Below are 17,110 nucleotides of genomic sequence, written 5' to 3'. Positions count from 1 at the left end.
TTTCAATGTAGCCCTAACTTAATGGCTCATAAAAAGAAATGGCTGAACATTAGCATTTTAAATGTGATCTTGAATAAATAAATCAGAGGAAAATCAGGATATTTGCATTCAGTCAAATATTCATTTGATGTAACACAACTTATGGCAATAAATATTAGAAACACCGGAAAACAGATTTGACCTTAAAGGAATAGTACACCCAAAACATGATTAGCCTTCCTTTTCTACTCACCCACATGCTGAACAACACTCTGGAGTACTTTTTTGATATCTCAAATGCATCTGGAGATCTGGGAGGCTTCTTGCTGTCTGCTGACATTCAAATAATGGAGGTCTATGGTGCCCGAGACAGAAAGGTCCATAAAAGTCCACAAAAAACGTGTCAGTATTCCTCCATACTGCTCGTCCAATGTATTCCAAGTGTCCTGAGTGGGTAGCATCCAGAATTTACTCGAAACGAAGTCATTTAGAATGTTTTTAGAGCATAAACAGTAGTGTATAGGATTTCCTGAAAGCGCGCGCCTGCGCGTCCACGACGCTACGGAAGCCGGCAGACCAAACCAGATGAAAGTGCGCATTCAGCGTCTGCTCTGCCGATAATGCAAGCGTAGAAGAAGAAATGTGCTGTTTACCTGTGCAAAGTAATGTTACGTCCACCTGGCTTGTTAGGTGGGGTAACATTAATGGAGACCACACAAGGATTTTTAGAGTTGATGAAAAAGGAAATTTATTAAATTATATTAAGTGAAACCTAAAAAAAAGATTACCTGAAATAAGAAGCCAAAACAGATTAATACAAAACCCATAACCAATTAGAGATAAACAAATGCAAATCAAACCTAACAAAACTCAATCATAAGGTCCAAACCAAACCAAACCAAACCAAACCAAACCAACTGAAGTTCTGAAGAGGGAGAGGAGGAAAAAAAGCCTCCTGACTGCAGCAGCATGACAGCTTTTAAGCAGCAGAGCACCAATCAGGGGAAAAATCATAACACCTGCAGAAGGCCTGCCTCCAGGACCCTGAAAGAAAAAGCAGAGACCCCCTGCAGCCGTAACAGTAAGAAACAACGAAAGAAAAATGTCTGAGGACTTCAGTGTTGAGGAAGAGCATGAGTTCTTTGCCGAGCTGAATGCGCACTTTCATCTGGTTTGGTCTGCCGCGGTTTCCATAGCGTCGTGAATTCACAGGCGCGCTCTTTCAGGAAATCCTATATACTTATGTTTATGCTCTAAAAACATTCTAAATGACTTGGTTTCGAGTAAATTCTGGATGCTACCCACTCAGGACACTTGGAATACATTGGACGAGCAGTATGGAGGAATACTGACACGTTTTTTGTGGACTTTTATGGACCTTTCTGTCTCGGGCGCCATAGACCTCCATTATTTGAATGTCAGCAGACAGCAAGAAGCCTCCCAGATCTCCAGATGCATTTGAGATATCAAAAAAGTACTCCAGAGTGTTGTTCAGCATGGCCGAGAGTAGAAAATGAAGGCTAATCATGTTTTGGGTGTACTATTCCTTTAACGATTACGGTATATTGAGCATTTTGTCTAATGTACCATGTTTACTGTTTAATTTGATCTTTTATTTAATATGTGACAGAAAATGTGTGCACTCTAATTAAATTTGATATTTTAAATAGAAAGTTAAGAATATAAAACTGTGTGTTTTGAAATGAACAAAGTTATAAATTCTGCTTTATCCCTTTAGGTAACAGAAAGCAGGTTATTCTTTTAGATCTGAACAATACCAGGTATTTTCAGCTAATTGTTTGCACCCTGTAGCTATACGGTAAGGTGTTAGAACAGAAGACAGAATTACACAAAATTATTTATTCCCTGCTTCACATGTAATTATTTCTGCCTGTAAGCTATTTCTATAACATCCTAGATCTGACATATCTCCACCCTGTCAGAGATTCATACTCTTTAGTCAGAGCTGCTGTGACTGGAGGACCTGAAGTCCAGGTATAAAACAAACAACCTGTACACGCTGAGGATGATAACCAGGAAGTTTTTAAAGGAAAAGAAAATAAGCATTTGGTGAAAAACACCAAAGTATATCATTAAGGTGAGCCGGACTACCAGGAAGGGGCCATCCTGAATGAACAGGGTCTCCACGATGCTCCATAGGTCAGTGCTGTGTTTGGACCAGAGGGAGTCTTCCCGGATGCCTTCATCAGCTGCCTCGTTGCTCATGGTCCTCACCACTGAAAAAAAAAGCAGGTTATTTTGGTTTTGTTTTTTCTCATGATTGGACTGTCCTGCATATTTAGAAACAATACACCATTGTGCTATACAGGAAATAACCACCCAACTCAACAAAAACAAGGCTGTCTCATGCTTATTTTGATTGATAGTACGGTTCTTAATAATTTACCTCTACTAATTTGTTTTATTTTAGCTTAGGCCAATCTGCTAAATGTTTTAGAATAAAACAAAAAACAAAACAAAAAACTGCTAAACATGATCAGTATCAGACAGACATGTCTGCCTGGAGCTGAGAAACGTAGTGCACCACATATCACCAGTCCATCATAGGACAGCACAGAGTCACACAACCGAGAACAACCCCACTCACATATATACACAAACCAACACACTTACATCTAAAGGGAACTTAGAGCAACCATTTTATTTAGCATTCTTTTTTTGAACTATAGAAGGAAGAGTACCCAGAGAGAACATGAGCATGCACAGCAAAGACAGGCTACTCCATGTAAAAGGACATAGAGTTAAGATTTAAAACCAGGCTTGCTGCAAGGCAAACGTGCTGAAAGCTGACCCACCCTGCAGCCCTCAAACAAAAATTTTTGGAGTAAATAAAATACGCAGTTTTCAAACAAGGCTTGGTGGTCTGAATGTGCAAATGGGTTGATTGGATAGCTTGTCATGATCTTGGCACTGATGACTGGATTATTGGTTCATTCCTTCTGTCTGCCTCACTCCGCCAGTTTTCATTACCTTCATCAGATCCACCTCTTCCATCTTCTACTTAAACTGCTTGGTCCCAGCCATCGGTGCCAGATTATTTAAGCCGTAGCAGAGCTCTCTAGCTTTCTCAGTTTGTTACTCTGATTGCCTGATCCTGACTAGTTTCTGTTCCTGGAACTCTGAGCCTTTCTGTCCCTGTTCTGATCTGTTTTTTCCTGACCTGTGTTCAGAATCCTGCTGGATTCTGCCTGCTTACGATCTTTGATCTGTCTCCCAAACCTGGCTTGGATTTCTCTTCGGTACATCTTCAGATCTCTGATCTTCTGGCCTGGACTTCTGCTACCTCATCGACACAGGCGTTGGCTTCTCCTTCTGAAAAACTCCTGCTCTTGCTCGTCTGCTGGCTTCCGCTCGTCACCTGACTCAGCAGCCTTTTTGGCTTTGGCTCCTGGATCTCTCTGGGTGGTCCCCGGCCACCATGTGCAGTGGAACATCATCAAGCTGGATTCCACTTCTTCCTCTGGACTTGGACTGAACTTAATAACCAGGTTAGTGCCTCGCTCGTTATCGTCATCTGTCAGAGTTAGAGAGAGTTACTAACCTGTCTTTTCCCCTCTACAGAGATTCCGGCATTTTTCGTCCTAGCTGCTGAGCCACGGATTTTTCAAGCAGTCAATAAATGCTTTTATAAATCACGTCAGTCTGTCTGCCTGAATTCTGGGTCCAACGTTCTGAGGCTTGACATATCTCTACAGTTGTAAGAAAATAAACTCTGGACGTCAGACTCTCTGACCACAGAGTTGTAAATTTCACGGACATTGCCCTACTTCTGTATACATAATGGCTGCTAATTACATCAACAGCGGCAACAGGTTCTCACTTGGATGTTTTTAGCAGTTGTTTCTTATTTATGTGACATTTAGTTAGTCTACATTTCACTACATATAAGAAGAGGTGTTTCAATGATGTTTATACATGCAAAACACTTCTTTGAATATATTTTTGTTATTTTTACGGTTATGAATGTGACTGAACTGGTATACAATAACCCTTTTCATCTGGGTCAACATCCCCAAATCTAAACTTTTAGAATTCATGAAGAGAATGTGAATTTATTTTTTTTTTTTTCCGAAATAAAATTGGCAAGATTTTTAATCTAGCTTCCTCCCTCCTTGGGAGACTATATCTCCTTTGACCTGGGAGCATATAGTAATCTGTATGAACTCACTGGGTAATGTGGACAATAGGTTTTGGAGGTTACTGTGTTGGATTAACTTGTAATCCACTCCTAGATAAAAATAAGACAATGATAATATTTGAAAACATTTGCTTTGAACATTTTTCATACTAAAACAGTTTGGAAATTCCCATTTATTCCACCTGGCAATGTGAGTTGAAAGCAGAAAGTAGAGTGTAATGTTTTTTAAAATGTATAGAATGTTAAATTTCTGATTAGATCAGCCATCGCTGTGGTTCTTAGGATTCGGCCGGCCACCATCTTGCCCTTTTTAAACTGTTTTTGTGTGTGTGTGTGTGTGTGTGTGTGTTGACTAAATTCATGGTGGGAACTGACTTGCTCTGGCTATTTCTGGATCAATTATAACACAACCACACATTGTGAAAACCATCACCCAGTTAATCTCTATCAATTCATATGTGAGGCCTTGCTTGTACAACTAAACAATAAAGCTACTTGGCCTTGGCATCTCTCTCTGTATCTGTAAACTGAAGATGCAGTAGACGAGCAGTCTGCTCTCTTCAGCAAATTCTGAGTGAAGGCATACAGCATGCTGCCTAATATACCATCTACTTAGAGGAGAAGAATAAAAGATTTGTAAAAAGAAAAAAAATGTGATTTTACTCCAGAGAATCAGTGCATTTTTCATATCGTTGTTCCTGGCAGATAGATTATCCACCCACAACTGTACTTCCCACACTGTTTTAACTGGAATAAGGGATGTTATTTTTATTTTTTTTTCTTAAACATCTTTCATTTTTTTTCCATTTGCTCTGTGTCTGTGCTGTTGAATGTTTGATTTATATCTAACCACTTAGTTTTGTCTCTTTTCTTTAATGCACTGCCGTTTTAAGTAAAGATAATACTTCATTAAGGATAACAGCTAAATTTCAAGGTATTTGGAGAGTTTCCAGCTTTGATTCTGCTGGGCACTTCAGTCACTTGAGTCATTCCAAGTCATTAAGAAACAATTAGGTTAGAAACCCACCACCCCTGCGACAAACTAACATCCTCTTCCTTACCTCATCTAAGTTCGACTAAATTTTCTTAAGAATCCATGAAGGGGTGCAATTCTGTTGAGTTATTTGTGTTCGACAGGAAATGACCGTTAGCTTTGCACATGTCTGAGAGTTTATCAAGTCTCCTGCGTTGACTCATACAGTACAGATGGACTGATTGTTTTCAGTTTTATTCTTCTGCAAAGCAAAACCATCCCTCTGGCATTCAGACTCCTGGAGTTTTTTGGCAGTTAATTGATTTGTTTCAAATAAGTACATCACCAAGGCCAAGCATAATCTTCAGCTTCCAAAGAAGAGAGATTTTGACATTGTCTCAGAATAAACTGATTAAACTTTACTGAGGTATGTTTAACACAAAACAGCTGGGAAACAAAGATTGTGTGGAAATTGTTTGGCCACTAAGACTGAATCTGAACCACAAGTTTTTGTGAGCCATCATTTTGTGTTTACGGCCAATCTAAACATGTGTTCATTGGTTATCCATTAAGTTCTGTGTACTCTGGGTACAAAAGTAAAATTTCTAATCATTTTCATATTTTAGCATTAAGGAGTAAGATTACTATATTTACACAATATAATGGTGTCTATGCTGATTCCTCAGAAAAAACAAGGTTATTCTACCTTTCTTAAGTCTTTAGGTACACAGTTAATATTGCTCTGACTGTAACAAGTCTCAACAAAAGTTACACAATCTCTCCTTGTGTTTTTTTTTTGCCATCAGCTGGCCCAGCTTATCAGGACAGACAGCGACTGGATAACTCCCTCCTGCATCAATTTCAGCTCATTAGATCATCATTATCTTCTTAAATATCTTCTGATCTGTCATCAGACGTGTGAGTCTGGGCATGTCTGTCTTTTAAAAGACTTCATAATTCCTTTGTAGTCTAGTTTTCTCAGAGTTTGTGATTGGACAGCAACAGAGATAAAAACCAGTCTGTTTACTTAGAGCACCAGCTTGAAAGCACGGACTTCACTGTAGAGTTTTCTCTAATAACATTGTTTGGATTGCCTGAGATTGCTGTACCTCCTCAAAAAGCATGGATGTTATCATTATAAAAACCAAGCAGAGACTGACCACACAGATGACAGGGGAACTGCAGCATGCTCCAAGTCCACACAGCTAGGATGACGTAGACCAGCTGAGGTCTGTTTCTGCAAAACACAAGCAGAAAGGATTCTGGGTGCCAAGATTCGATAAACTTACAATCTAAGTTGCTGTTTTTAGTATAACATGGATTAAAATGTGCAAAAAAGGCAGAAGTGGGAAACATATAAGAAGGGAAAGCAGCACTTACTGTATATCATCCTTTGTCTCACTGGTAAACTCCAGGATGTCTGCTGCTGTGCCAACAAATATAAGCAGAAGCTGAGACAGCTGGTCTCTAGAGACCCCACCACCCAAAGGGAGAATCCACTTCCCTATGATGACGAGGATGAGCACAATCTGATGAAGAGCCAGGATCCAGCTGTTCTGGCAGACACTTGAAAACATGTTACCCCAATTCTGGAAAAATAGAGGAGCAACGAGAGAAAGAATTTCTATTATTTGAGAAAGTTCTTTAATGGCTTGTTAGGTACTATAGAAAAAACTCATTTCACAATATTTCACTTTAAATCATCAATTTGTAAAAACCTGTCAGGCAAGAGCACATCTACAGTAACTAAAAAGTGTGTCACCTGTTCACATTTTGTAACTTTTCAGCCACAACCTTAAATGTAGTATCCTAATGGGATTTTATGTGATACTCAAACATAGGATGATAAATAACTAAAAATAAACATTTTTATCATTATGTTATTATATTATTTTTAAAAGTAGATATTGTAAAACTGCAGTAGAGATTTTATCTAAATAATAGGTAGAACCCTGTTTGAACACAGCTGCAAGTATTTTGGCAGCAGGCTGTTGTCAGTGTTACTCTTCGAATTACTAAATGTTTTCCCTTTTTCAATAGCTCTTGCTTGTCAATAGGATATAGAGCACAACAATATAAGGGTTTGTGACAAATTGTCAGAGTAATGTCTGAAGGGGTCCAGTCTTGCATTTTTCCAGGGTTGTACTGGATCTAACTCTACATGTCGTACCATGAACTGCAACCAACTTTGTTGCCCCTGCAGAGGACAATCACCCCACAGCACCATGCTGCACTTCCATGTTTTACAGCGATTATGTTGTTTTCAAAGTGATATGCAGTGCTAGTTATCACCCAAATAGAGTTTTGCATAAAGGAAAGAAAGTTTAGCTTTGGTTTTCTCTCAATGAACGACATTATTCTATGTGTTTGCTATGCTATCTACATCTGGAGAAAGGGCTTTTATTTAAAATCAATGACAAATTTTTATGCTAAAGTCCTGATTTAGCCAAGTCTGAGTCCAGAGTAATAGTTATCCTGTCAAGCGATTCACTTTCCTTTCTCAGATGATGAGCTGAACAGAGCTTTTTAACATGTATTTTAGATGGTCTAAAAAAGAGTTTTCAGAGAATAGCTGGATTAACACTGGGGTTAGTTTGTACATTTTGGGCGGCACCCCGGCAAATTATCAAATTACATTTACTTAGTGTTTCAAGAAAAAGGGGTTAAACAAGAAAATGCGGCAAAAAGCCTTTTGATCACTTTTTTATTCAGGTTAGGTGTGTGGAAGCAGGGGACCTGAGGACCAGGATTAAATACCTGGATGTAGATCACGTCCACTTATTTCATGCACAGTTTATTTATTTAAACATTTATTTAAACATAAACATTTAAACATAAGGTCCATAGTTTTTTGTCTTATCGCCCAGAAAACCTTATGTCTCAGATGCAAGGTAATGGAGCACTGATCAACTCATGCGATGGGAAAAATAATTTTACACTCTATTGCTCTTAGGCCTCTAGTTATTAACCTGAAGGCAAGTTTGTTTTGTTTCCTTTATTACAAAAAAGTATTCACTCAAGCAGAACATCATTTAGACCAGGGGTCACCAACGTGGTGCCCGTGAGCACTAAGGGGCCCTCAAGGACCACAAGGGGTGCCCTTAGAGTCTTCTGAAAATAGAATGACTCAACAGTGAGCTACGTTTGAAATTTCTCTGTATTCTGTTGCTCTTCTTTTTTTAATCAGTTATAGAACATTTAATCATTTAATCATATATGGCATTTAAGCATTTATAGAGATTTCAAAATGAAAATGTCTAAAAGAAAATTAGAAATTTAAAGAAATGATAAAGATATTTTTATAATGTATGAAGTTTAGGTGAACGTTGACCCTTGCCATTCATAGGTCAGTATTGGTAGCCCTTCCTGTGACTCAGTGCCCCTGAGTTAGCCCTCAACTGTAAAAAGGTTGGTGACCACTGATTTAGACAATACAGTCCCACTCCTAACTTACCAAATATAGATGCTTGGTCAAGTCCCTTCAGATTCTGACATGACAATGGTACACCTGTCGTCATTTACTGACACGAAGGGTACATGACAGTTTGTGGCAAAAACTTCTGCAAATTTTCCATGAACTGTAAGGTAATAACATACATCTAAACCTAAAGAAACAGCAGTATACATGGTACCACACACTCTTAAAGCTAACGACACTAACTTCGTAGGCTAAAATGAAAACCAAGCTGTCATTTACACTGTGTGTAAATATATGACGACAGGAGTACATCCATAATAATAATAATAAGTCGGAGCACCTAACAGAGAAAATGCAACAAGTTTTTCTGGAGTCCTGATAGGTTAGCGTGTTGTCGACCTGCCTCAACCACATCTACTTTAAACCTTTGCAGCATCAGTTGCGGTATGATGATTCCAGCAATGGACTGTGACGACAGTGAAGGCACCCAGCATTCTGGTTTCTACATTGTCGTCTTAGAGGCGAAGAAAAAAAGAACTGAGGAAAAAGGATAAAGTGATTTTTCACCAGAGAAACATGCATTTTTTCCTCCTTTCCTTGTTGTTCCTGGCAGATTTTATTCACCCCACTTATTATTTATCCATAGGGGTACTTTCCTCACTTTTTTTAACAAAAACAAGGGTTATTATTATTTTTTTTAAGCTTCAAATTTTGTGATTACCCTCTATCCAGGAACTGGTTAGCTATTAACTATTTCATTTATATCTAACCACTTAATAGTTTTGTCTAATTTTCCTTTATAAAAACAGTTGCACATGTGATTTTCTGTTAAATAAAATAGATTATTCACCTAAATTCAGTTTATTTATAGAGTGCCAATTCACAACACGTCATCTCAAGGTACTTTACAATTCAACCAGATCATACAGTCAAATAGATTCAAAGTTTTCTATTTAAGAAAAAACAGCTGATTGCATCGACTCATTGACTAGAAGGCAATCCCTCACACCAAGCATGCTCGTAGTGACAGTGGAGAGGAAAATTTCCCTTTTAACAGGAAGAAACCTCCAGCAGAACCAGAAAGGATAACAGTTAATTTCTTGGGTATTTAGAGAGAAATCTCCAGCTTTGATTGTGGTGGTCACTTAGATCAACACATTATCCAACTTGAGCTGTGGATCTCTGTTGCTCCACCAAAGTTATCATAGGCTACTTGGTTTTCCTTTTATCTATACTACACTGTATGTAGATATTCCACGCATTTCCCTTTTCTCAGATGAATGAACAAAGCTTTGTGAACACTTTAAAGCCTAAGATAGTGTTTAGAACCTGCTGCCATAACATCATCCCTAATCTCTGAGATGTATTTATTGGTTCCACAATCCTATTTGTTCTCTAATGTTAATAAATCCTACTGAGAACAACTGGATTTATTGAGAGATTTAATCTAATATGTGGAATATTTCTAATTAGGTGACATGTAAAGGCAAATTATTGAGTTATAATTTACTTGAGGTTAAAAGCACGAAAACTTACAAAAATGCACAAAAAATCTTTGTGCTTATCATGTGCTTGTCACGTGCTAATGACCTTATATGTCGGTAATCCTTTGTTTTTTTTACTGTTCCTAAACAACTATTTCAACTATATTACTACTGATTAATAACTAATTGTTCTTTATTGAACATAAGCTTTCTACTCAAAGACTCACTAAGAGTGAGTAGAGACTTGATTTGTGATTATCAGGTTAATCTATTCTGTTTTTTAGAAACCTGGTTGCAGAAAGAGGATTACGTTTTAACATGGTCTGGATGACTACCCCATTCTGATTCACTGAAGGGTTTCTGTTAAAATGTTTAATGGAAATAACAGGAAAACCTTCTAATCAAATAGCCTGATTGTTCTAAGTTATTGTGCTGACTTCCTCTGAAATTATACTTTATATCAGCTGCAAGTTTTGTGGCTCAAGCTGGTTACTTTGGAAATGCTTTACAATGAGATATTTATAGTCCATTCAGCCAATTCTTAGGAAAATGGTAAAAAAATTGTAAAAAACTTTAATGTATTAATAATTGATATAATATTTTTTATTTATTACATAGTAAAAGCGGGAGAATGCCCTCTTCTCAATTCATGGGGAGTTATTTTGCTTCTTCTTTTTTCAACACGCTTCTTGCTACCCCGTTGGCTATTTGCCATGAACCGCTTGATTGTGCGATGATCCCGCTTCAAAAGCTTGGCCATTTCTAAACTGCTGCACCCCTCTGAAAAACATCTGATAATTTTTTACTTTTCACAGTCTGTCAAATCTGTTTTCTGACCCATTTTGCCAAAGGAAAGGAAGTTGCCTAATAATTAAGCACACCTTATATAGGGCGTTGATGTCATTAGGCCACACCCCTTCTTATTACAGAGATGCACACCACCTGATTTACTTAATTGGTAATTGGCTTTCAAGCCTATACAGCTTGGAGTAGGACAACATGTATGAAAAGGATGATGTGGTCGAAATACTAATTTGCCTACACTGCAAAAACAATCCAGAAATAAGTAAAAAATGGCTTAAATTAAGTATATTTAGCCTTAATTTGAGCAGGTAAATAAGATGATTTGCCAATGGAATGAGTATTTTCACTCTTAAAATAAGATAGTTAGATAATATTTACTTGAAATAAGACGATAAAATAGTTTTTTCTTATTTTAAAAGGAAATTGTCTTGTTCCATTGGCAAAGTGTCTTACTTACCTCCTCAAATCAAGAAAAAACACACTTATTTTAAGAAAAAATAACTTATTGAGATTTATATTTTTTGCAGTGTAATAATTCTACACACGGTGTGTAAGGTCCACATTTGTGTGACCACTTTTGCTGTAATGCTGCTATAACAACACAATTTCCCAATTTTTGAACAATAAAGGGATTTTCTATTGCATCTTATTTGATTATGAATACAGCTAAGGACATCATAGTCCTTAATAATAGAGTAAACTCTCAGTCATAAGGTCATGCAACCAAAAGCTTAAACTGGAAGGTAAACTACTGTGAAGAAAATTATGGAGAACAGTGAGCATCCTCTTCAGAAGATTTTTAAACAACAACAAAGTGTCTTCAGGCTTTAAAAGGCTTTTCCAGATCTGGCGCAAGACAGCAGGTCATTCCTGCCTACAGCTATCTACACCTACAATAGCTGGTTAAAAAAATAACATTACTTCAACTTTTAATTTTCCTTTGTGATTAATAAAGTATTTTTTAATTGAATTGAATTGAATTGGATGTAAAACTAAGAACTTAACAGCTTAGAAAATAAAAATGATCAGAACTCTCTGGTGGGCGAAGTTTAAAATTTCCTTTTATTCTGTTGCTCTTCTTTTTTTAATCATTTATAGAGAGTTCTATCATACAGTTTTACTCATATAGGGCATCTTACTGTAGTATTTATAGATTTCAAAATGACAATATCTAAAATAAAGTTACAAATAAAAAGAAACAGTAAAAGTAGGTCTATTAAACATTAATTTTAGGTGACTGCTGATCCCTCCAGTTCATAGGTCAGTACCCTATAACTCTAGCCTGACGTAGTCCTACTCAATTCTAGTCAGAACCTTGTGGGCGGGACTAAGTTCGGAATGGCACCCAGGCTACTATAACTCCCATCAGCCTTAAAATAGATGGTGACACAACATTCACATTTTATTTTCAATAGACAACTTAATTTGAATAATATGTTGTTAAACATTTATATTTGCAGCTTTATTTTTATTAGTTAAAACTTTAAGAAAAAAAATACTGAATTAAAAAATTCTTTTTTCAAGAAAAAATTCTAACCCAATTGTACAAATTAATACACCCCCAAGTGAATACAGAATAAATATTGTGTACTGGATGAATGTCAATAGATGGTAACGTCTGCAATTTGAGAGTGAAAAGGTCACTGTGAACCAAACTCCATAAATTCCAAAGCATTGCTTTCAACTAGATGGCTGAAAAACATTTTTACCAAACATTTTTAATTAAAAACTAAAGACAAATTTGATACAAGAGTTTTAAACTGTCTGTAGCTCTCCTTTTGTTTCATTTTTACTGGGTTTTAGTTGCTTTTATTCCGTTTACAGTATATTTTGTTTCTTATTTCTTTCTGAAATCATTTTTATATGTTTTTTTGTTTTTGTTTGATTTTTAGAGCAACCACAGCTGCCACAAAGTGCTGTACAAACCAAGGACATTTTTAAATGTATAGAAAACCACAATAAAATAAATAAAACAAACAAACAAACAAAAAAGAAACTAATAAAAATGTAAACAAGCAAAAGTACAATAAAACCACCACTCTAATACATCATTTTTTATGGACTTTCTGTAGATTTAAATCCTTTTAACTTTACTGTTCAACTTTGCATTTGTTTTTCTTGTATTATTTTGGTCCGTTTTTTGATTGTTATTTTTATATTTTACTATTGATAATCTTATTTACATTATATCTGTATATATATATATATTTCCATTTGGTTAATACTATTATTATTTCCTTATTTTCTTACAGTATGTCGTTTTCCTCTTGAAAAGTGTTCCCGTGGAGCACTAGGAAATAATATATTTAAAGCTAAAGACTGGAAATATAGCCACCAGTGAAAAACTCCTTAGAAGTTTGAACCTTAAATACAGTCAGAAAACCAGAAGATCTATTATCTTTTTTTTTTTTTATTTCTTTCTCCTTGGATAAATTTACAAGTTGAAATGGTTGAGTGTTTCTAAACATGCTCTTAAAAAACAGATTATGTCATCCAGGATTATTGCTTCCTGGGGGTTAAAACTAAGCAAAACCAATCAAGACACCATTTTTTTTCAAAGTTTTTTTTTTTTTTATCCTGTTTCCTTTTCCTGGGTAATAAGGGTGGGGTTGTTCCCCTGCTGGTAATCTGTTTCTTCACGCTTTGTCATAGACACACTATCTAAGAATCTGCTATAAGATCTTGACCACCTTCCAAATGCAGTCCCTCCTATTTTACTGGGCTGCTCAGAGCCATCAAGACATCTGGAATCAAGATGTTGGCAATGACTTGCACAGACTTTGGCTGATTCTCTTCTCCTTGTAGACTGTGGTAAGAGGGGGGTGTATATTTTTTTCTTTAGAGGTGGTTATTTAATGCTGACCATGCCATTGTACTCAGCACATAGAATACAGGTACAGTTGTTTTTTTACTAATTATGCTGGACTTTGTATTTACCTCTGAGAGATTTCCACAAACCATGAGTTAAAAGATATCCACAGGGAAAAACTAAAAACCAAGTTTGCATGCACTTCAGGATGTTCTACACCAGCCATGCTTTGGCTTGTGGATTTCTCCAACTTGACCACTTTATACTCACCTTAGACATATGTTGTACCAACCAGGAGTCATTTTTTGTGATTTTGTATCAACTTATGCAACTGTTTATCAAGCAGAAAGTCACACGGAAATGTTTTTTTTATTAGAGGTCCTTATCTGTAATACTGTAACTGATATTTTGGGTATTTTGTTGGGGACATTGTGCAGTTACCTTGTAGCAATATTGTACATGTCTCATTGTCCAACACCCATAGCACCATTTGAACTAATTATGTGTCAATGTATTGTCCCATGAGATGTTTTATAAGCATTTTCAGCAGCTGAGAATTCAAAGAAATGCTCTACTGTATGTGTTGCTCATAATCTACTCTGAGAAAATATCAATATTTATCACAGCTAGTGAATGTTTCATTTCACCAGGAGGTTCGGTCAGAGATATTTTAATTTGATCAGTTGCCCATATCTAAATAAAATAGTTTGTGAAATAGAATTTTTGGAGTAGAATATACCCTCCATTAATTTATACGTGAGGTTTGAGCATAACTATTTCTCCTTATCTCCAAAACTCAGAGTACTACACTACTAAGACAAATTACTCACCTATACTGTAGCTTTTCCAGATTTTTTCAGAGATGTAAACTGATTTTAAGAGGTGGCTATAATATAAAGTTTAGATTGTGTTTCCAAAATTTAAGTTCCTCATAAAATGGATCATTTGTGACTGAATTGAACTGCTCAGCAGGTGCCTGCAAAAAAGATCAAGCTTACTGAAAATGCTCTGCTGTCCACCTCAGAACTGGCAACCAGATGTCATGCATTCTGTATATAAAGACACTTTCACCATTTTTTATACAAAAAAGTTATTGCAATATGTAAAATAATTTGGGTCAATTTTGACCATCAGTTTTGATTATTTTGAATATTTTTCTTTATATTTCTTTTTTATACAGCAGTTTCATCTAAAACTGAAAAAAAAAAACACTTTTGTGGAATTATCAAATTCAGATTTAAAATATTTACATTTTGAGTAAGAAATGTCCAAATGCACCCTAGATCACATTTTCAAAAAACATTCATCCTTATTAAGGAATCTCCAATCTCATAAAAATTTTATCAATTATTCATTGTCTTACCTTAATAGAATCAAGGACTGTGAGGTTTTTCAAACTTTCACTCTGGTTGATCCCACTGAGAATACTATCAAGGCGATTGCACTGCAAATAAATGAAAGAGCCATCATACAATACTGTTACATTTCTTTTGTGTGTCTGTGTGTGTGTGTGTGTGTGTGTGTGTGTGTGTGTGTGTGTGTGTGTGTTTAAAAAAAAAAAAAAAAAAACCATGTTCAGAAATAAAAATATATTTATTTTGCAGCCTTTGCCTCCTATTTTTATTTCTCAGGAATATACATTTGGCAAAGGAAGGAGCTTTCAGGCATCAGTGCAGAAGGTTTTTTGGTTTATTGGACTACCTTAATGTCCAAAGACTTGTTATCTTGGTGGTGGAGCTCCAGGATCCAGATGGAGGGAATGATACTTATGAGAAACAGCAAAATAGTAGGAGAAAACCTGCAAGAAAAAGGAAGTTAATTCATCAGTAGCATGAACTGCCTCAACATAGACCTGCAGCCATCAATTATTTAAATACCAATTCATCTATTGAATATTTTGCTGATTAACTGAATCAATCTACAAAGAGATACTTTGAGCAAATTACAATTTCTTAATAAACAACAGTTTTTAACTTGGAAAAGGGAACTATGCCACATTTTTAATAATTTGTGAATGGAAAAAACATGTAAAATAAAACTCAATGCTCATATTTAAAATATCTTTAGAGACAAAGAAGGTTTCTTTCATTTTAAATGCAAAATGTTGATCTATTTTGTACTATTTTTGCTTTAATATTGTTCCGAGTGGATTATTCATTCATCCATTAGCATATTATAGATTATGTAGAGTCATACGAAAATTAACTGATTAGTTGTTTTAATATGAATCACAATTTATTAAATGACTACTTCACATTTAAGGGATGAATTTAAATGAGTAGTGTACATTATTTGATGCAAATGTAGGATTTTGAAGAAGAAAATTAGGATTTAAACTGAATATTTTGACCCTAAGAAATATATTCATGGTTCACTAAATAACGATTTTATCCCAGTTTTCCTTTTAAAAACCGTTTATAGGAATATCGAACTACAGGATGTAATTATCTCCCTCTTTACCCTTTCAAGAAAATTCCTTGAAAACCGCAGTTTTTTAATGACTTGATGAATTATTAAAGAAAGACTGTAAAAATATTCTCTACTATTATCCAACCACAAAGAAAACAAGGAAATGGGGTCATTATTCTCTGATAGCATCTTCTAAATAAAGCATTAAAAGCAATGTTGTTGTTTTTTTGAACCACATAACAAATAAGGCTGCTTAATGAGGGCTGACTCTGATGTTCTGTCCCTGAGCAGGTTTTATAATCCCAGGACAATTTCAATGAGAAAGCAGGATGCATGGGAATAGATGGCTTTAGATTATAGAAGTTTAGATTATAGTTTAGATTATAGACTACTTATTAGGTTTGTTTTAGCACTTAATCTTAATGTGCAGCATGGTATTTAAGATTAGTTTTAAGGAGAGTTCATATCAATTATAATAAAGTATATGATAAAATTAATCACATGCATAAAATGTTTTACCATTTGTAATCCTGTCCTTCTCGCCACTTCAGTGTTATTATCATTTCAGCAACAAGCGGCACAAAGAGTAAAGTCAGCAACCAGTAAAAGGGATCTTCCTTGACGAATGTCACCCTCCAGACGGCGACCAGAGCAACCAGAATAAATAAAACCCTGGTGATGATGGCACTCAGAGAGCTGAATAGACCCATGGTGCGTTCACTGCTCCTTATTCCTGCAAGCTTAGGATCCAACAAGCAGCTGCTCCCACACTGAGGAAAGAAAAACAGGGAAGGAGATTTCTATCAAAGTCCCCAAACTTTTAGCTCCACCTTCCTGTTTGAACAACTCGTCCAACATGAATTGCATGAATATTTGTGGATAGTGACGCTAGATGGTGCTTGAGGTCCGGGCGGTTTCAAAAAGCTTATACTGTACATAACTTTCCTCATTGTGATTTATGCCTTTGGCTCTGACTCCACCGCGAACTTAACTACGACCTCAGTTTCCTTTAACAGGAAAAGCCTCAGAAAAAATAAAGCTGACTTAGAAACTTGTTTTTAATGCAATGCAAGCT

At 36.0% G+C, this 17,110-nt stretch overlaps 1 protein-coding gene across 1 annotated transcript; it reads right to left on the bottom strand.

Moving 5' to 3' along the window:
• Nucleotides 1–1,521: 1,521 nt before the first annotated feature.
• On the bottom strand, nucleotides 1,522–16,907 carry LOC119793160 (transmembrane protein 26-like). Its single transcript, XM_038300184.1, has 6 exons — nucleotides 16,555–16,907; nucleotides 15,328–15,424; nucleotides 14,990–15,070; nucleotides 6,492–6,700; nucleotides 6,272–6,348; nucleotides 1,522–2,216 (listed from the first exon to the last, which is right to left on the bottom strand). The coding sequence occupies exons 1-6, from the start codon at nucleotides 16,743–16,745 to the stop codon at nucleotides 1,936–1,938; spliced, it is 936 nt and encodes a 311-aa protein (XP_038156112.1). The 5' UTR covers nucleotides 16,746–16,907; the 3' UTR covers nucleotides 1,522–1,935.
• Nucleotides 16,908–17,110: the final 203 nt, after the last annotated feature.

The sequence above is a fragment of the Cyprinodon tularosa genome, unplaced genomic scaffold (assembly GCF_016077235.1).
Source record: "Cyprinodon tularosa strain WSP-4 unplaced genomic scaffold, ASM1607723v1 ctg441, whole genome shotgun sequence".
NCBI classification, from domain to species: Eukaryota; Metazoa; Chordata; class Actinopteri; order Cyprinodontiformes; family Cyprinodontidae; genus Cyprinodon; species Cyprinodon tularosa.
Note: the sequence above shows the minus strand (reverse complement) of the source record. Positions and strands in the feature narration are given on the sequence as shown.